The 22130-nt window shown below is 31.7% G+C and overlaps 2 protein-coding genes across 4 annotated transcripts in view; both read right to left on the reverse strand.

Annotated features, from left to right (window-relative positions):
* The window catches only part of LOC127721929 (uncharacterized), a 249551-nt gene that overhangs the window by 79857 nt on the left and 147564 nt on the right, over window positions 1–22130 (reverse strand). The gene's annotated exons all lie outside the window — the stretch shown is intronic.
* On the reverse strand, window positions 6634–21852 carry LOC127721928 (uncharacterized). 2 transcript variants are annotated; one of them, XM_052228744.1, is made up of 4 exons: window positions 21598–21852; window positions 12241–12513; window positions 10771–11106; window positions 6634–9793 (listed from the first exon to the last, which is right to left on the reverse strand). In XM_052228744.1, the coding sequence occupies exons 1-4, from the start codon at window positions 21797–21799 to the stop codon at window positions 9036–9038; spliced, it is 1569 nt and encodes a 522-aa protein (XP_052084704.1). In that variant the 5' UTR covers window positions 21800–21852; the 3' UTR covers window positions 6634–9035. The 2 variants fall into 2 exon arrangements, with proteins under 2 accessions (XP_052084704.1, XP_052084702.1); XM_052228742.1 differs by lacking the exon at window positions 21598–21852 and adding an exon at window positions 13474–13834.

Genomic DNA, 22130 nt, shown 5'->3' on the forward strand with positions numbered 1-22130 from the left:
CCCTGGTTATAATGCATTTATTTTGTAATCACGTTTTTTATTGGTTTCATCGAATAATGAGGAGTAGAATACACTGTTTACCAGACTATGGCTAAGGAGAGCCGCCATTTTATTTGTATTTGATTTTTACTCCGATAAACATGAAAAAAAAAAAAAATACCCAAACTCTAAGGAAAATTCAGAACGAAAAGTCCTTTATTAAATGTCAAAATCAAAAGCTCGAATACAACAAACGAATGGAAAACAACTGTCATATCCAGGTACAGGTATTTCCTTATGTAGAAAATAAACATATCAAATCTAATATCTGTTTTGTATTAGCATGGAGATAACTGTAATATATTGTAAGCCATGCAAAATCATGGTTATACCTTTGCGACAGTAAGATAGAAAAACAAAGGATATGGGGTATAAGAAGTAAAATCTACTATTTTACGTAGTTCAAGCCCAAAACACATCACAAATCGATATCCGTTACCGTTTAATTTTATCAAAGATGGTGCAGTCCAGTCCTTGTTGTTCCAGATCTTGTCAACTTCAATATTTATATAGTGTGTGTGTTTTTTTTTTTTTTTTTTTCGCAGGCAGGTTAATCACTACTGGAACAATGCCCCGTAGATTGGCCGTGAAAATGTCCGTAAAAATGCTGGTGATTTTTACAGTGTTTGTCACGGTTAATTTACGGTGGGCCGTGAAACTTATCCGTGACAATGCCGTGGAATGACTGTCGTGAAAAGGCTGTGAAAAGGCCGTGAAGAGGTGTCACCCGAAAACTTGGGTGAAAAGACCGTAAATCTGTGAAAAAAAAATGTACACCGTGAAAAAGTCGTGATAATGCATTATGTGCCCATTGTGAAAAGACCGTGAAATGTAGATATAGTACAGTATATGCCTTTATTTGTCGTGAAAATGCCGTGAAAAGGTGCCAACTGAAAACTTGGGTAAAGAGACTGTAGAAACACTGTGAAAAACAAAAATGTACACCGTGAAAAAGTCGTGATAAATTATGTGCTCATTGTGAAAAGACCGTGAAATGTACATGTCCTACTGTGATCAACAGCCATTCACTGATTGTGAAAACTCCTGTAAAGTGTTAAATTTATTTTTCAGGCCATAGTTTAACAACAATTTTAAATGCTGTTTCAATCAAGTGAAGTGAAATGCCTGTAAACATCTATAGACAACTTATTTAAGTACAATGCAAGTGAGACTATGAAAAACCATATTAAAATGCTGTATTTGTTTTAGTAATAATTGTGACAAAGAATAAAAATATTAATTTTAATAGAAAACTGTAGTAATTATGTAAAGAAAACATAAAAGCACACACATGTCAATGTGATTAAGTAGCTTAAGTCAGCTGTAACATGTATTGTAGAAATTTTGTACATCCCTTGGGTCTGATTTTACCACTTCCATAATATTTGTCTAATGTAATCCTTCACTTCACTGCCTTTTTGAATAACTATTCCAGAAAAACATTTATAGAAGTCTTCATTCCTAGAATAAATAAAGAAACATTACATATATTATACATGTATATAAAAAAAAACTATTTATATAGTCAAATTTATTTTTGGCATTTATGTACATACATGTACTTAAAACAGCTACAATATTATTCCATGCAATACAGGACTTCACGGTTAATGACCCCATATTGAATAGGGGCAGATTTTCATACTGGAGGTGAAAATGGTATGAAAAATACTAAAAAACATTCTTGAAACAGAACAGCCACTTGGAAACATGCATAGGTTTTCCCATATTTTCATACCATTTTCCAGAAAATATGCCCCCTATCAAATGTGGCATCATTTGTAAACGAAGTTTTGTATTGTCAACTTATATTATTTTTTTTAGATTTTTTTAAAGACTAAAGACACTTTTAAGACAGACTATTACATTTAAATGTTTCTTTGAAGTAATAATATGTATAGCTAAAGCCAAACTTGTCTAGACTAAGTGGCCGTAATGAGTCACAGCTATTTATTTTACAGGGGGCCAGGGGCGTAGCAACTTTTACTGCAGGCACATTTGCTATACCAATTATTTTTTAAACACCTCATTGCCATACCAATTATTCTTATGATATGGCACAAACCCTTCTAGAAAGGACATTTTGCCGTACAAATATTAAATACTTTCTCTGCTGCGCCTCTCACTAATCCCTTTCGAACTCTGTGTCCCGACGGCCAAGTCAGAAAATACTTAGATAGCTCCCGACACATGCAAAGGGGGTTACGCCTCTGATTATCAGAGTGAACTCCATTTCAGAGATACTTATTGCTATTATAATCATTTCCAATTATCTATGTCTATGTCTACGTAGTGTACTGTACATAAATGTTATTTTTTTCATGTGGCCAGTGTGGGGAAAAGGGACCCTCCCTTTTTTCCCCAAATACATAAACAAAACAAAACCGTAATCGTATTTAAAGGATCCGGTAAGTCTTAGAAAACATTAACCGAAATGATTAAAGGAATCAAGTGCAACAGACTCAAATAGAAGTGAATATTTCACATGCATGTTTGCCCGGTTTCTGGAAATTCAGTGAAAATCGGTTCAATGGAAATGCTCACAAACGTCATCAATATTTTGGTGATATGATGCTTAAAGGAATAAAATATTAATAACTTAACTTACCTCAAACTTGCTGTGACTCGTCTTGCATCTATAAAGTAAATATTAATCGACCTTCGTCGTCTTTTAAATTTCTAACCTTGCGGAAATGTTACAATTACTCTAAAAGAAACATGAATCCGGATACGGTCTGATATTCCGGGAAGTTCTCGTTTTTACATGTTTCGGTTCCAATTAAAATTAATGTTTACATTGTTTATAATAATGTACAGACGAGAAGCAAAATACTTTTCTTTAAATACAAAATATTTATTGGCACAAAGTCATTAATTATAACAATGAATGGTTCCATTTAAAAGTCAGTCCTGTACAGTAGTATTGCATATAATAATATTTAAACAGACATATATTTATAATGAAAAGATTATAGGATATTTAGAAAAATGTGAGTGAAAATAATTAGACCATATTACAATAATCACATGGGATGTTTAAAATCTGAATTAGGATAAGAAAAAATTGACATGAAAAAATATCACGGCCTTTTCACTGGTTTCAATAACCAGTGAAAAGGCCGTGATATTTTTTTATTAAGCATGAAAGGACAAATTATAACAGCCTTTTCACGGGATATTGAAATTTCACGGTCTTTTTCTATCATCAAATATTTTTCACGGCCTTTAGAATTTTTTTTTTTTACAAAAGTCACGGGGTATTTTCACGGGGTTTTCACGGGCCTGTGATATTTCACAGACATTTAACGGCCTTTTCATGGGCTGTTGTTACAGTAGTGTAATGCAGTTTCAAAAAATTTGGCAATGATTTTCGGTGTTTGCATCGCAATCTAAATCTGACGTCATTTTCTTAACTATTCGACACGTGATTGGCTAGAACGTTTCGTCGACGTCAATTTTGAGCTTGTCACGAACAGCTGGTCGGGCACCTTGTTATGATAGAAGTTACTGCCATCAGTTCAACAAAAACACGTTAATATAGAAGTGTGTTGCTTATATTTTGAGGTAAGTTTGTTTTAAATTATTTTAGTCCTCTACTGCTGAGCACCGTCATTATTCATTTCATTCACGATTGAGTATGAATGAACTTTTATTTTATGAAGCTATAGTCTGTAGAGAAAGTCACATTGTTTACCTAAAAGTTGGGTTATTCATTACACGTTTCGCTGTCAACATGACGAGGGCAGTTTGTATACTGTATAGAAAAACTTCCTATAAATGATTTATGCACGTTAACACTATTTTACTCGCTTATAAAGAATCATATCCTCATTGACCATTGACTAAATTACTTTATGTTGACATTTTGCAGACTGACCTGCCATGCACAGATGCGGGTCTAATATTTTTAAATATGGGCTCTTAATGGTCAGCAACAATGCAACGTAAGGAGTGGAACTTGTTAGAAAGTCCGAACACCATGCCCGCCAGCTTTCCCCTTAATCCCCCCTCCTCTCCCCTTAATTTGTCTCGTATGCATGTCATATAATTTGAATTTATGTTGGAGGCAAACACCTAAACATTTTTTCAGAGATTTATTAGGTATATTTGAACATGATTCAGATTGTCCTGATTGCACATGTAAAATCATTTCTTATTTAGGTGTTTATTCCAATTTATAATATATAACAAAAAAAAACCAAAAAATATCAAAAATATATGCATACATATGACTCTGTGCATGCATCATACTAATGGATATGGCTTGCCTGCATTTAATAAAATTGCTTAGGCAGGCACATGAGATGTTATATGTGAGAAGTATTATTTATTATCGTGGCCATAATTGATAAACAACTTTTCTTTTATGGTTTTTAATCTGATAGTCATCATACTATCATTTTAAATCATCCCTTTAAGTGTACATTTAATTTTTTTTCTTTATTAATTTGTTCATTTTTCTTATGTTTATAGTCATTAGATTATATAAAATGTTTATTTGTAATATTGCATGTATTGATTCACTATAAAAATGTGTATCTGAAGTCTATGTTTCTTTGTGTAGATCTTTTCAAATCTTGACAAGCATGTTTTAAAACAATTCACATCAATCTTAATTATGCTTATTTACAATCAGGTGTGTATAAAATTTAGTTTGAATTCTTTCAGTAATTATTGTAACTTCTTTTGCAGATTGATTTACACCTGGCACATATAAGTTAAAATGTTTATGCATAAAGAGTGTAGTTTTTATACTATCTATGAGGTCTACACAATGTAAGTATTAATATTATAATGTATGGGTATTGCTGGGGATCCTTTAGTTCTTTATTCTTTTTTATACCATTTCCTATATTCTTTATCTATTTTGCTCATTATTCTCTATTCTTTGTGTTTTAAACCCCAATATTCTCTTTTTTATTAGTCGTTTTATATTCTTTAATGTGTTAGCCCTTTATTCTGCACTTTTTGCCCATAATGATTATTATCTATTCTGTAAACACCATCCAGACCCTCAGGTTAGGTGTATATGTAAGTTGTCTGTTGTATTTAGTCACACCCACTCAATATTGATTAAGTCATATTAATTAATAACAGATTGGTAAAGCATTGTGATGGGTAAATATCAGTTGAAGTAAGATGTGCTTACAAACTGTATTGTACTTTTACAGAAAATTCATCAATTAAAAGTTCATTTTAAATCAAGGTAGAACATTTTGTCAAGTTTACTTTTTATAATTAATTCAATAATAATTAAGGAACACACAATTTTGATTGAAGTTTTCTATTTGTATCATACTATGAATACCAATAACTTTAAAATGTCACTAAATGTTTACATATTTTTTTTCAGTATCTGTATTAAGATGACTTGGAGGCAATGATGTTATACAAGTAATTACTAACTGAAATTGGAAAAAAGTAATCAGAGAAAAAGAATAACCACTTGTTTCTTTTAAAGATCGACACACACAAGGAAATTGTCAGACAATTTATAACCATATATGGGAATAGTTTTAGATCTATGCATGAAAAAAAAGTGAAATGAATGGTTTAAAGATAAAAGTTTGGGGACATATAACAAAACTATAACAGTGCTGAATATGAAATAACCCATGCTATGTCACATGTCACTTTTGGAATGAGAAAATTTTCAGCATGACAACAAAAGGAAGGATTACATTACTGTTAAAACTGACTCTGGAACATTGAAGACAAAGAAATAAAAGTATTGCACCAGAGGAAATGACTGTGCACTTCTTTCTTGTAAGATCAACACACAAAAGGAAATGGTCATATCATTAATCTTTATATGCCAGTTATTGAGATAATTTTGGATATATTCATAAAACTGTGAACTGAGTGAGAATTATAATTCAGGCTGGTAATATAACTGCATGTACTTACTGGCATATATATATTGTAATTCACAATAGTTTACATGTATATAATATATAGGAATATTCTTCGCATGTTATATGTGAAATATAAGACAAGTTTAGGAATAAAGAATTTGCCAGTACAACATAAGCATATGAAAATTAGCAATATGATATATTCCTACATTTATTATGGATCATCGAAAACCACAAGAAAGTATTGTATGCATTATGATAAAGATTTTCAGTTTAATGTGACATATACAATGCTTTTGGTATTAAGTTTGAGAAAACTATGTTTGAAATGAATGAAACGTTATCATAGTTTTTATGAAACTTTTGAAATAGACACTATGTATTTAATAGTCAAATAATACTCATAATGTACTCTTGAAGAAGTAATGGCTTTCACATGCATACAACTTTATTGAATAAACAAATAGTTTCATATCTTAAAGGAAATCTCTTTTTTTTTTCTATAACAATAGAAAATAAGTTCATACTGTATTTACCTACAACATGTACATGACCTAGTATTATATTTTTTTCTGGACCAATGCATGGACCTGTTTTTAAAATTTATCAATTTACTATTCAAGAGACTGCAATGAATGAATGATGCATGTTCAACAAATGAACATAGCTCTAGCATACTATCTATCTATAAAAATTGTTTAAAAAAAACTTTGAAAGAAAAAAACTTTATCAGGACAAACAGATTAATATTTCTCATGAAACATGAGTTTGATAGAAGGGGCTTCATACTTCCATGCACTATAAATGTGGCTTTTTTTCTTATGCAAGAGAATCATTTTGTTTTAGAAAGACTTTTTTGTCGTTCGTTATCTCCATATCTTAACGTCGTAAAATCCCTATGAGAATCGAAGTTAAGAAAGTAACCAAGTTAATTTTATTTACAATCGGCACATATGTGGAGTAAGCAATGAACAAGGGGTTACGAAAGCTCTTACAATATCTTACAAAGTATAACGTTGGAGTATCCCCCCTTTTTTCCCTCATGACATTCGTATGCACCGTGATTTTTCTCAAGATTCGTGAACACCTTCAAGTATAAAAATGAAAACATAACATTGTTTTGCATCTTTAATGTGTCCATTTCTAATCAAAAACTATCACCATGTCGTTTCTTTCCCGGCACTTTGATATAATAAAGGGGAATAATCGATCTGAATCATTTCAGTGTTTAAATGTCGCCGCGAAAGGACTTAAGTATCATTCATTGATAAATATTGCATTGGCACACCCCGTTAATATGTATTGATCTCTTTAAAACTTGGCATATTTATTCTTGGAAAGCTCATGAATACCAATGTTGCTGTTTCTTGTTTTAAAAATGAATACAACATTTTCAAAATTGACAAGAAAGTTGATTTTTGGTGTTTGCATGGTTGGTTTGTATGTCACTTCTGTTATTTTCTTATTATAAAAGGACAAATTTAAAGAAAGAAACAGCTGTTACAGGAAAGATAACAATTTTGGCAACCAAATACAACTTTATTTTTTATTCATTGATATAGTTCTTTGGGGTGTGCCCGGCTCTTGAAGTTGAAGGTTCACACACCATCTTTGAAAGTCGCCCGTTACCATGGTAACGAGATGGGGAGTTCCGGGACACCAGAAATTTAAAATTTTGGATGATATAAGGGATGATCATAATTAGTTTAGGGTATGAAAGGTTCTAGACTAAAATTCAAAATAATTTAAAATTTCGATGATTTTTCTATGAATAAATAGCCAATTTACTCTAAAACAGCATTAACCTACCTGCATTGTATTTTGTTTATCTGGTTCCCTTTAATAAATGTTTTATATATATGTGTGTTTATTTGACTTTCTGTCCGCTACTGATTCATTTGAATTATGGTGGGTACATTGTAATTGTTTCATCTGTAATCCTCCCAAATCTCCCTATTTTATAGTTATGTGTTTTGTATGGTATGAGTTGTAAATCTTCTTATTGGTTGAATATATTTAGGATAATGTTCATTTTATTTATCGAAATTGAATGCATCACGTAATTATTAAAAACAATATACAAAGGTTCCCCAGGTAAGCAATGACAACTGCAAACAACATACATCATTCTGTTATTTGACATGTAATCTAATAAAAACATTTACTTCAGTTTTAATACAGTGTTTTTTTGGGTTTTTTTTATCAGCCGAAAACATGTTTAATGGAAAATTCGCAACGGTTACAATGACCTTCTTTTCGTCCGTTATTGCGAACATGATTATATTTAAACTAAAATAAAGAATGATTTAAATTGTAAAATTTTACACGGGAAATATAGAAAGGAAACGGATACTTTGTACTATCCAATTGTTTTCATTATATCAGTATTGTAGTTACGACATAAGGAACAGGTTATTCCATAACGGTTAAGTATTTCGTAGTCTCGTTGATTAATTTCAATTACTTTAAACATTCTTCAATGAATAAGTATCTGCATAAATTAAAATAAAAAACAAATTTGATAAAAAAAAACGACAAAGTATATCAATATGTACAGAATCAGGTAACACATGATGATCAAAGAGGCTATGACATGTGTATGAATCATATACATTACACATAACTGGCATATGAAAATGAGGCAGATACAAAGCAAACCAAATGACGTTATGTCCTTAAATGATACAAATCATATCGGTTTAACTGGCAACGTCTACTGATTTCAAAAATGTTCATGCACTTTTGGCAGAATAAACGGAATTTGATTAAATTTCGATTTCGTCTTTCAACTGTTATGATTGAAGCGTCCCGTTTTTGAGGCGTGTACGGTGAACTAAATCAAAACCCTAATTTCGTTGTTAGTCTCTCTACCGTGAATCTCGATAAGTAAATAACAAATGCTAAATAAAAAAGAACTATACAATTCAATACAGAATAATCAAATAAGTATTAACAGTATTTCTCCGGTAAAATAAACAGTTATAACGATACAGCGTAATCAATACTACTTCGTACTGTTTCAATGATTGCTCGCAGAAATTAAAAACAATTTAAAGTGTTAACATCATATCATGTAATCATGTCTCATACGCTTGGCAAGTAGAAATATAATGTAAATCAGAATTGAAGATTGATGTACTCTCATTCCTTCGTCGAGCATGTTTTAAGTCTTTGCCCTTCGCTTTTATTAAAATCAGTAGATGAGATGCTGCAATGCCTTTCTCTTGTGATTTCAACGTATTGGTGACTTTCAGGGCGATCATGTAATACCGTTTGGTAGGGGTTTTCATATCCATCTCCAATACTGCCTATCATAACATTATTTGATATGTTACTATCAGAATCATTACTACTTTGACTCTTTTGATCATTTGATAATTCTCTGTTTGTATTTGCATTAGTTGTATTGCAATTGATGATGTTATCCATGTTTGGTATAGCAGTGGAAAGGATCTGCGATAAATCTATATTAGAACGGTTCGTGTCATCCGCAGTAGTAGACATATGTTGTCTTTGCCTTTGCATGTCGTTAACTTCACTTTGTGGTAAACCATTATGGGAAAAGTCTGCATTTAATTCAGGCGTATTATCATCGGTTGGTTGCACATTGATTTCATTTGATATATGAGCTGCATGTTGGTGCATCATATGCTGTTCTTGGTTGTCATTGGTGTTTGACGAACGTATGTTCCTTACAGCGCGATGCGAGATAGTGCCAATTTCGTCATATGTATGATAATTGTGGTCTTCATCGACATTATGATATATTTGATCCCGAGTCTTTTTATGTTTTACATATAAACAAATGTGCATAGTGATCATATAAACAATTAGAACGGTAGCAATGCTGCAAAATACCACGACATATATTATCTTACTTTTGCTCAACGGGAGATTCTCTGAAATAGGTATATATATAAAAACTATATTAGAATGAGCTATTCAGTATATCAAGTCGCAGAATAAAGCTTTCAAAGTTTTGTTCAGCGGAAGTAGAAGTGGAATTAAGTTTTTGTATTCAATCTCTTAATGCTTCTCCTAGCAGTAACCGTTTAACTTTGTCATGTCATTGATTAAGAAAATAATGTCATTGAAGAAAACCATACAACATTATCAATAAATGAAAATAATCAAGTTTTTGGTACCGAGGTCAACAAGCTACATACGTTCAAGTAATTAAGTGTATATTTGATAGCCGTATTTTCCATTCGGTGGCAGCGCTTGTACTAATTTTGTATTTGTCGCAAACTTATTGTTTAAAGTTTATATGGCAATAATCATTTGAATTTGTTAATACCCGGAATTCATCTGTTTCAGCAGCAAAGAAAACATTTTCCTGATTGATGTAGTTAATATATTGTGTGCAGGCATTAACTATAAGCTTTGTGTTTTTCCGAAAGTTGTTACTACTTTCAACTGTTAGTTATCAATATAAGTTTCACAAGTGACACTGCATAGATTGATTGTTTCACATTTAAGCATATGTACGCATAGTCGGCGAAAAGTTAGAAACAATAACGTATTGAAAAATATGTTACTACAATAAATAATTTATATGAGTGGTTATCTGAGTTTCAAATATTTCCCGAGGTCAATCAGAAATCAGAACCTCTGTTTCAGTATCGACAATCATAACGCGAAAGACAATCTTAGATTCAAAAACATTTCACCGAATTTTCATTTGCTATGAACAGGGTCTCCTGAGGTTATTCTCATTTTTATTGTGGCGGGTGGCGAAGGGGTGGAGGGAGGTGTGAGTGTTCAGTCTTTCGTTGTTATGTATTTCATGCTGACTATTGTTTGTTTTTTTCTAATTTATTTTCGTTTTTAATTGTAACACTGTGTCTAATGTTTTTTTTGAAATCTTTATGCTTACCATTATCTATAATTTCAAAATAATAACTGGTTTTGCCCAGTTGATTCTTTGCTGTAATACAATAGGTTTGAAAGTCATCGATGTCCAATACATCACTTTCAATTAAAATCTCATAACCTTCAATTCCAGCGATGTTGTTATACTCAGTGTAACGCAATGTAGATTGAGAAATGGTGTAATGTTGTTTTTTATTACTTTTAATTGAGTTCAATCCTATCTTTTCAACAAATATTTGTTCAACCTCAGGGTAACTATAAATGTAAAACGACAGTGTTATTGACTGTCCTACTTCCCCTATTTTTACATTTCTGTTTTCTGGTGCAAATACAGGTGATCCTATTAAAAAAATGTTAATTCTTATCAGTAGGTGCCAATCACATTCAATCAAAATGCATTACGTTTTATTTCAATTATCAAAATCATTAATGCTATCTGTTTTATATTACAAAAATTCGACACCGTCCACGAATTCTGTTTCATATGAGTATATAAAAACAAGTAAGCAAGTAGGGATGCATAATTATTTACCATTACGAATTTATATATATATTCAAATTCACCAAACTCAACAAATATGTTGGCGATGAAAAAGTCAAGCATTTTGATGATATCATCTTCAATGAATGTGGTTTGTGGAATCGGTGCGGATCTTCACAAAATCTACGGTTCATATTTTTGTAGGAAAAAAACTGTAACCAATATGCTTTCATCCATTCAGATAAAGTGTACACTTCCTGTTTGATGATGCTTTTCATTTTTAAAGTCACCTCTGAAACTGAAACCTTTCTCTTATACATAATAACTAGTTCGCCAATTTTTAAAGACCATTTAAGTTATACTTAGCACGACATCACGTGGTACTCTATCGTATCTTTGTCTGAGTAAAACGATGAATACATTGCGCGCTATTCACGCTTTGAATATCATTTATTTTTTACATAAGGAGTTCGTTTGTAAACTTTAATGAGAAGACATTCCAACAATACACAATATCTAATCACATCACCTCGTGGTAAAAAGTTGAATACACGTGTTATAGTTCCATTAAATCCAAGCCATAACTACTAGGGTAAAATGTACAGTGTAAACTTCTAATCATCTGGTTTCTTGTGCAAAGTTGTTAAGCTTATCGCATATTCTTATTTTGATGATGATCTTTATATAACTGATATTCTTCACCATACCATATACATTTATTATGATGCTTAGGTGTTAATAACACTGATATACTATCCAAGTTTTGTTACTATCGTTTGATTCTGAATTTTATGTAATCTGCAGGCCCCATTAGCTACATTTAACATGTTAACCGATAATTTGATAAAAATAATGGTGACCATGTGCTTTTGTTAATGTTTTACTATCATTTGACATTTTGCAATATAACAGTAATAAGACTAGTAATAAATAACTTGTAACCAATAAATGTTAAGGAAATATATGAATCCTATTTTAATTCATTTATCTTACCTTCATATTTAACATTAGTTGACCAGGTCTGTAGTGCATTTCCATTACTATCTGGAATACCATTACTCACAACACACGTATATCTACCATTTTTCTGGTATGGAAACATTTCCGTGTTGAAAGGGAATGTTTCATTATTCAAATTTACTGAACGGACAAGTTTTCCGTCCTCTGAATTTTGTTCTAACCTGTACACACTATACATTGCTGGAACTCCATCGCAATCACATTTAATCGTCTCATTCGTAAAACGGCCTATAACGACAGGGGCATCTGCAATTTAAAATTAGAAATTTAACAGCTTTTCTCTTTATATCATTATACATACGAAAAGTTCAACAAAACATTCATCGACAATAAGTCAATAGTGCAAGCATATATGTGCAAAAGATAAATGTTTTCAAATGTACACATATGCCAGATAAGTGGCTTCAACGGAAGGCTGTAAGTCATTTAAATTGCCTTTCTTCGCATGCCCGAACTGGTTTTCATCACACATATTTTGTTTTCTTTTGACTTTTTGGTTTATTATCTAAATTGATTCAGATCTTGTTGTAGTGCACCCCTACCGCGGGAGCGTGAATTCAATATTTCCGACTGCGTCAAATCAAAGGCTGTAATGTTGAAAAGTTCTATTAATGTGCCAATAATGAGGCATTGAAGGAAAGATTTTTCGGCCCGAACAAAAAGTGCCATTGGAAGTTAGCATGTTTCTATGCAGATCTTGTGAGTTTGAACGTAAACAAATCGGCTAATCATGTCGGTATACAAAGCAAAATGCATGGCGATCTCATTCATAGGTTTTCGTCCTATATGTACTTTTACATTTTTCTGTTCAATGAACGCTGAGATTAATTTAATTAACTGATATTGCACTTGGTACAAATGAAGTTGTCCTACACACACACAAAAAAGCATTACATTTCAAAATCGTACCGATGACACTTTAGTGTGCTTTTGTATTGAATCAACAATAACTAACCCCTGCTCACGTTTCCTAACTTACTTAAGCATGCCATTTATAAAGCGTTGTTTTCCACTTTTTTACAAATCAAAAGTTTCAATATCATTAAGTGTTTTTGCAAATATCGTAAAACTACTTACAAATACTTAAACATGTTAAATCTTCAAAACGGTACTTGCAATCTCGAGACAAACCGATCTTGACGTTTTCACCACGAAAATACTTTAGCTTTGTTTCCAGATTACAAAGTGATGACCTTACATACTTACACCTTATAATTAATTTGACTTCAATCATTATCGACGAGTGCGTTCTGTCCACACATTTGTATATTGACAGATGATCTGTTCTGTCTGGTATAAACAAATAGCTCACAGATTGAGTATCACCAGTTGCTTTGACAGTTCCGTTTGTTTTAATCATTAAAGCATCATTGTACTGTGCTGTGTTAGAGGTACAATTCATTTCCATTTCTTCCCCTTCTTGTCCAACTATTGTTTTAATATCTAATTGGTTATTGAACCATAAATCTGCAATGAGAGGTCAATTTTTCGTAGGGGTACCATTAGTCAAAAATAGTTCTACTTTCTTTGTCTATGTTATCCTAACATCTACTTACTATGTTTGTATTGTCCTAACATCTACTTACTATGTTAATGTTGTGTTAACATCTACTTACTATGTTTATGTTCTACTGTCTTTGTCTATGTTATCCAAACATATACTTACTATGTCTATGTTATCCTAACATCTACTTACTATGTTTGTATTGTCCTAACATCTACTTACTATGTTAATGTTGTGTTAACATCTACTTACTATGTTTATGTTCTACTGTCTTTGTCTATGTTATCCAAACATCTACTTACTATGTTTATGTTCTACTGTCTTTGTCTATGTTATCCAAACATCTACTTACTATGTTTATGTTCTACTGTCTTTGTCTATGTTATCCAAACATATAATAAAAGAAAGTGGAAATTAGGTTTATGTAGTCATTACATCTGCGTTCTGTTTATGCTGTTTATGTTGTCCTAACTTCTAATAACTATGTTTATGTTCTCCTTACTTTTACTCGCAATGTTTATGTTGTCCTCATATCCACTTACTATGTTTATGTTGTCCTCATATCCACTTACTATGTTTATGTTGTCCTAAGATCTACTTAATTTGTTTATGTTGTCCTCATATCCACTTACTATGTTTATGTTGTCCTCATATCAACTTACTATGTTTATGTTGTCCTAAGATCTACTTAATTTGTTTATGTTGTCCTCATATCCACTTACTATGTTTATGTTGTCCTCATATCCACTTACTATGTTTATTTTGTCCTAAGATCTACTTAATTTGTTTATGTTGTCCTCATATCCACTTACTATGTTTATGTTGTCCTCATATCCACTTACTATGTTTATGTTGTCCTAAGATCTACTTAATTTGTTTATGTTGTCCTCATATCCACTTACTATGTTTATGTTGTCCTCATATCAACTTACTATGTTTATGTTGTCCTAAGATCTACTTAATTTGTTTATGTTGTCCTCATATCCACTTACTATGTTTATGTTGTCCTCATATCCACTTACTATGTTTATTTTGTCCTAAGATCTACTTAATTTGTTTATGTTGTCCTCATATCCACTTACTATGTTTATGTTGTCCTCATATCCACTTACTATGTTTATGTTGTCCTAAGATCTACTTAATTTGTTTATGTTGTTTTAAGATCTACTTACTTTGTAAATGTTGTCCTCACATCTACTTACTCTGTTAATATTATCCTCACATCTACTTTCTATTTTTATGTTGTCCTCACAACTACTTGCTATGTTTGTGTTGTCCTCACATCTACTTACTATGTTTATGTTGTCCTGAGATCTACTTACTATGTTTATGTTGTCCTAAGATCTACTTTCTATATTTATTTTATCCTCACATCTACTTGCTATGTTTATGTTGTCCTGAGATCTACTTAATTTGTTTATGTTGTTCATAGATCTACTTACATTGTAAATGTTGTCCTCACATCTACTTTCTATGTTTATATTATCCTCACATCTACTTTCTATTTTTATGTTGTCCTCACATCTACTTGCTATGTTTATGTTGTCCTAACATCTACTTACTATGTTTATGTTGTCCTAACATCTACTTACTATGTGTATGTTGTCCTAACATCTACTTACTATGTTTATATTATCCTCACATCTACTTACTATGTTTATGTTGTCCTAACATCTACCTTCTATGTTTATGTTGTCCTTACATCTACTTACTATGTTTATGTTGTCCTCACATCTATTTACTACGTTTATGTTGTCCTCACATCTACTTACTACGTTTGTGTTGTCCTCACATCTACTCACTATGTTTATGTTGTCCTCACATCTACTTTATATGTTTATGATGTCCTCACATCTACTTACTATGTGTATGCTGTCCTAACATCTACATTCTATGTTTATGTTGTCCTTACATATAACGACTATGTTTATGTTGTCCTCACATCTACTAACTATGTTTGTGTTGTCCTAAGATTTTTTTACTATGGTTATATTATCCTCACATCTACTTACTATGTTTATGTTGTCCTAAAATCTACTTTCTATGTTTATTTGATCCTCACATTTACTTACTATGTTTATGTTGTCCTAACATCTACTTACTATGTTTATGTTGTCCTAGCATCTACTTACTATGTTTATGTTGTCCTCACACCTATTTACTACGTTTGTGTTGTCCTTACATCTACTTACTACGTTTGTGTTGTCCTCACATCTACTCACTATGTTTATGTTGTCCTCACATCTAATTTATATGTTTATGATGTCCTCACCTCTACTTACTATGTGTATGCTGTCCTAACATCTACCTTCTATGTTTATGTTATCCTAACACATAACGACTATGTTAATGTTGTCCTAAGATCTACTTTCTATGTTTATTTTATCCTCACATCTTCTTGCTATGTTTATGTTGTCCTAAGATATACTTACTATGTTTATGTTGTCCTTAGATCTACTAACTATGTTTGTGTTGTCCTCACATCTACTTGCTATGTTTATGTTGTCCTAACATATTACGACTATGTTTAAGTTGTCCTCACATTTACTTACTATGTTTATGTTGTCCTCATATCCACTTACTATGATTATGTTGTCCTAAGATCTACTTAATTTGTTTATGTTGTTCTAAGATTTACTTACTTTGTAAATGTTGTCCTCACATCTACTTACTATGTTAATATTATCCTCACATCTACTTTCTATTTTTATGTTGTCCTCACATCTACTTGCTATGTTTGTGTTGTCCTCCTCACTATGTTTATGTTGTCCTGAGATCTACTTTCTATGTTTATTTTATCCTCACATCTACTTGCTATGTTTATGTTGTCCTGAGATCTACTTAATTTGTTTATGTTGTTCTAAGATCTACTTACATTGTAAATATTGTCCTCACATCTACTTACTATGTTTATGTTGTCCTAACATCTACTTACTATGTTTATATTATCCTCACATCTACTTACTATGTTTATGTTGTCCTAACATATACTTACTATGTTTATGTCGTCCTAACATCTACTTACTATGTTTATGTTGTCCTCACATTTATTTACTACGTTTATGTTGTCCTCACATCTACTTACTACGTTTGTGTTGTCCTCACATCTACTCACGATGTTTTTGTTGTCCTCACATATACTTTATATGATTATGATGTCCTCACATCGACTTACTATGTGTATGCTGTCCTAACATCTACCTTCTATGTTTATGTTGTCCTTACATATAACGACTATGTTTATGTTGTCCTCACATCTACTTACCATGTTTGTGTTGTCCTAAGATCTACTTACTATGGTTATATTATCCTCACATCTACTTACTAGGTTTATGTTGTCCTAAAATCTACTTACTATGTTTATGTTGTCCTAACATCTACTTACTATGTTTATGTTGTCCTCACACCTATTTACTACGTTTGTGTTGTCCTTACATCTACTTACTACGTTTGTGTTGTCCTCACATCTACTCACTATATTTATGTTGTCCTCACATCTAATTTATATGTTTATGATGTCCTCACCTCTACTTACTATGTGTATGCTGTCCTAACATCTACCTTCTATGTTTATGTTGTCCTAACACATAACGACTATGTTTATGTTGTCCTAAGATCTACTTTCTATGTTTATTTTATCCTCACATCTTCTTGCTATGTTAATGTTGTCCTAAGATATACTTACTATGTTTATGTTGTCCTTAGATCTACTTACTATGTTTGTGTTGTCCTCACATCTACTTGCTATGTTTATGTTGTCCTAACATATTACGACTATGTTTAAGTTGTCCTCACATCTACATACTATGTTTATGTTGTCCTAAGATATACTTTCTATGTTTATGTTGTCCTTAGATCTACTTACTATGTTTGTGTTGTCCTCACATCTACTTGCTATGTTTATGTTGTCCTAACATATAACGACTATGTTTTTGTTGTCCTCACATCTGCTTACTATGTTTATGTTGTCCTTAGATCTACTTACTATGTTTATGTTGTCCTAAGATCTACTTTCTATGTTTATTTTATCCTCACATCTACTTACTATGTTTATGTTGTCCTAAGATATACTTACTATGTTAATGTTGTCCTAAGATCTACTTACTATGTTTATGTTGTCCTCACATCTACTTGCTATGTTTATATTGTCCTAACATCTACTTACTATGTTTATGTTGTCCTAAGATCTACTTACTATGTTAATGTTGTCCTAAGAACTACTTTCTATGTTTATTTTATCCTCACATCTACTTACTATGTTTATTTTATCCTCACATCTACTTACTATGTTTATGTTGTCCTAAGATATACTTACTATGTTTATGTTGTCCTTAGATCTACTTACTATGTTTATGTTGTCCTCACATCTACTTGCTATGTTTATATTGTCCTAACATCTACTTACTATGTTTATGTTGTCCTAAGATCTACTTACTATGTTAATGTTGTCCTAAGATCTACTTTCTATGTTTATTTTATCCTCACATCTACTTACTATGTTTATGTTGTCCTTAGATCTACTTACAATGTTTATGTTGTCCTAAGATATACTTACTATGTTTATGTTGTCGTTAGATCTACTTACTATGTTTGTGTTGTCCTTACATCTACTTGCTATGTTTATGTTGTTCTAACATCTACTTTCTATGTCTATTTTATCCTCACATCTACTTACTATGTTTATGTTGTCCTAATATATACTTACTATGTTTATGTTGTCCTTAGATCTACTTACTATGTTTGTGTTCTCCTCACATCCACCTGCTATGTTTATGTTGTCCTAACTTCTTCTTACTATGTTTATGTTGTTCTTAGAACTATTACTATGTTTATGTTGTCCTAAGATCTACTTACTATGTGGTGTTGTCCTAACATCTACTTACTATGTTTTCTGTTGTCCTAACATATACTTACTATGTTTATGTTTTCCTACGGGTCTCCTCAGTTTTATTTGGGGGGGGGGGGGGGGGGGGATGAGTGTTTAGTCTGTCGTTGTTATGTTTTTCTTGCTGACTATTGTTTGTCTTTTCCTAATTTATTTTCGTTTTTAATTGCAACACTTATATCTAATGTCTATTATGTAATCTTCATACTTACCATTATCTTTAATCTCAAAATAATAATTGGTTTTACCCAGTTGATTCTTTGCTGTAATACAATAGGTTTGAAAGTCATCGATATCCAATACATCACTTTCAAATAAAATCTCATAACCTTCAATTCCAGCGATGTTGTTATACTCTGTGTACCTCAATGTAGATTGAGAAATGGTGTAATGTTGTATTTCATTACTTTTAATTGAGTTCAGTCCTATCTTTTCAACAAATATTTGTTCAACCTCAGGGTAACTATAAATGTAAAACGACAGTGTTATTGACTGTCCTACTTCCCCTATTTTTACATTTCTGTTTTCTGGTGCAAATACAGGTGAACCTATAAAAAAATGTTAATTCTAATCAGTAGGTGACAACAACATTCAATCAAAATGCATCACGATTTATTTCAATTATTAAAATCATTAATGTTATCTGTTTTATATTACAAAAATTCAACATCGTCCACGAATTCTGCTTCGTATGAGTATTCAAAAACAAGTTAGCCAGTAGGGATGCAGAATTATTACCCATTACGAACTTATATATATATTCAAATTCAACAAATATGTTGGCGATGAAAAAGTCAAGCATTTTAATGATATCATCTTCAATGAATGTGGTTTGTGGAATCGGTGCGGATCTTCACAAAATCTACGGTTCATATTTTTGTAGGAAACAACTGTTACCAATATGCTTTCATCCATTCAGATAAAGTGTCCTCTTCCTGTTTGATGATGCTTTTCATATTTAAAGTCACCTCTCAAATTGAACCTTTCTCTTATACATAACAACTAGACACGGAACTGTTCGACAATTTTTAAAGACCATTTAAGTTATACTTAGCATCACGTGGTACTTTATCGTATCTTTGCCTGAGTAAAACTATGAATACGTTGTGCGCTATTCACGCTTTGAATATCATTGATTTTTTACATAAGGAGATCGTAAGTAAACGTTAATGAGAAGACGATCCAACAATACACAATATCTAATCACAGCATCTCGTGGTAAAAAGTTGAATACACGTGTTATAGTTCCCTTAAATCCAAGCCATAGCCATAACTACTAGGGTAAAAATGTACGGTGTAAACTTTTACGTCATCTGGTTTCTTGTGCAGAGTTGTAAAGCTTATCGCATATTCTTATTTTGATAATGATCTTTATTCAATTGGTATTATTCACCATACCATATACATTTATTATCATGCTTAGGTGTAAATAACACTGATATACTATCCAAATTTTGTTAATTTCGTTTGAATATGAATTGGTCTTTTATGTAATCTACAGGCCCCATTAGCTACATATAACTTGTTAACCGATAATTTGATTAAAAAAAAATGGTGACCATGTGCTTTTTTAAATGTTGGTTTACTATCATTTGAAATTTTGCAATATAAAAGTAATAAGTAATGAATAACTTGTAACCAATAAATGTTAAGGAAATATATGAATCCCATTTCAATTCATTTGTCTTACCTTCATATGTAACATTAGTTGACCAAGTCTGTAGTACATTTCCATTACTATCTGGAATACCATTACTCACAACACACGTATATCTACCATTTTTCTGGTATGGAAACATTTCCGTGTTGAAAGGGAATGTTTCATTATTCAAATTAACTGACCGGACAAGTTTCCCGTCCTCTGAGTGTTGTTCTAACCGGTACACACTATACATTGCTGGAACTCCATCGCAATCACATTTAATCGTTTCATTCCTAAAACGGCCTTTAACGACAGGGGCATCTGCAATTTAAAGTTAGAAATTTAACAGCTTTTCTCTTTATATCCTTATATTTAGAAAAGTTCAACTAAACATTCATCGACAATAAGTCAATAGTTCAAGCATATAGGTGCGAAAAATAAATGTTTCCAAACGTACACATATGCCAGATACCTTGCTTCAACGGAAGCCTGAAAGTCATTTCAATTGCCTTTTTTACATGCGCGAACAGGCTTTCATCACACATATTGTGTTTTCTTTTTACTTTTTGGTTTATTATCTAATGGATTTCAGAAAATGTATTCTATTTCTGCAATATGACTGCCTTAAAAGATCTATTAGCGTGCTCATCAAGATTTAGGCTACACTTAAGTTCTACTGAAGGTCTTGTTGTAGCTCTCCCCTAGCACAGGAGCGTGAATTCAATATTTCCGGCTGCGTCGAATCAAAGGCTGTAATGTTGGAAAGTTCTATTAATGTGCCAATAATGAGGCATTGAAGTAAAGATTTTTCAGCCCGAAAAAATAAAAGTGTAATAGGAGGTTTACATGTTTCCGTGCATATCTTGTGAGATTGCACCTTAACAAATCAGCTAATCATGTTAAAGCAAAATACCTGGCAATCACATTCACAGGTTTCCGTCCTAAATCTGCTTTTGCAATTTTTCGTTTAACGTTGAAAAAAAAAAGCATTAAATTTCAAAATCGTACTGATGACGCCTTAGTTTGCTATTGCATTAAATCGCCGATAACTTACCTCTGTTTACGTTTCCTTGCTTGCTTAAGCATGACATTTATAAAGTATTATTTTGCAGTTTTTACAAAACAATAGTTTCAATATCATTTAGTGTGTTTAAATATTCTCTAAACATACGTAAACATACTTAAATCTTCAAAATGGTACATGCCAATTTCGAAACAAAACGATCATAACATTTTCACGACGAAAATTAATCATAACCTTTGTTTCAAAATTACAAAGTAATGACCTTACATACTTACACCTTATAATTAATTTTACTTCAATCTTTATCGACGAGTGCGATCTGTCCTCACATTTGTATATTGTCAGATGATCTGTTCTGTCTGGTATAAACAAATAGCTCACAGATTGATTATCACCAATTGCTTTGACTATTCCGTTAGTTTCAATCAATAAAGCAGTATTAAACTGTGCTGTGTTAGAGGTACAATTCATTTCCATTTCTTCCCCTTCTTGTCCAACTATTGTTTTAAAATCTGATTGGTTTGTGAACCATAAATCTGCAATGAGAGGTTAGTTTTTTTTGTAGGGCTACCGTTATGTAAAAAATAGTTGTACTCTATGTAATCCTAACATATTATAAGAAAAGGTTGAAATAACGTTTATGTCGGCATTACATCTGCGTACTGTTCATGTTGTTTTTGTTGTACTAACTTCTAATAACTGTGTTTATGTTTCCCTAACTTCTACTTGCTATGTGTATGTTGTCTGAACTTCTATTTACAATGTTTATGTTCTACTTACTTCTACTTACAAGGTTAATGTTGTCTTC

The sequence above is a fragment of the Mytilus californianus genome, unplaced genomic scaffold (assembly GCF_021869535.1).
Source record: "Mytilus californianus isolate M0D057914Y unplaced genomic scaffold, xbMytCali1.0.p SCAF_12, whole genome shotgun sequence".
Lineage (NCBI taxonomy): Eukaryota > Metazoa > Mollusca > Bivalvia > Mytilida > Mytilidae > Mytilus > Mytilus californianus.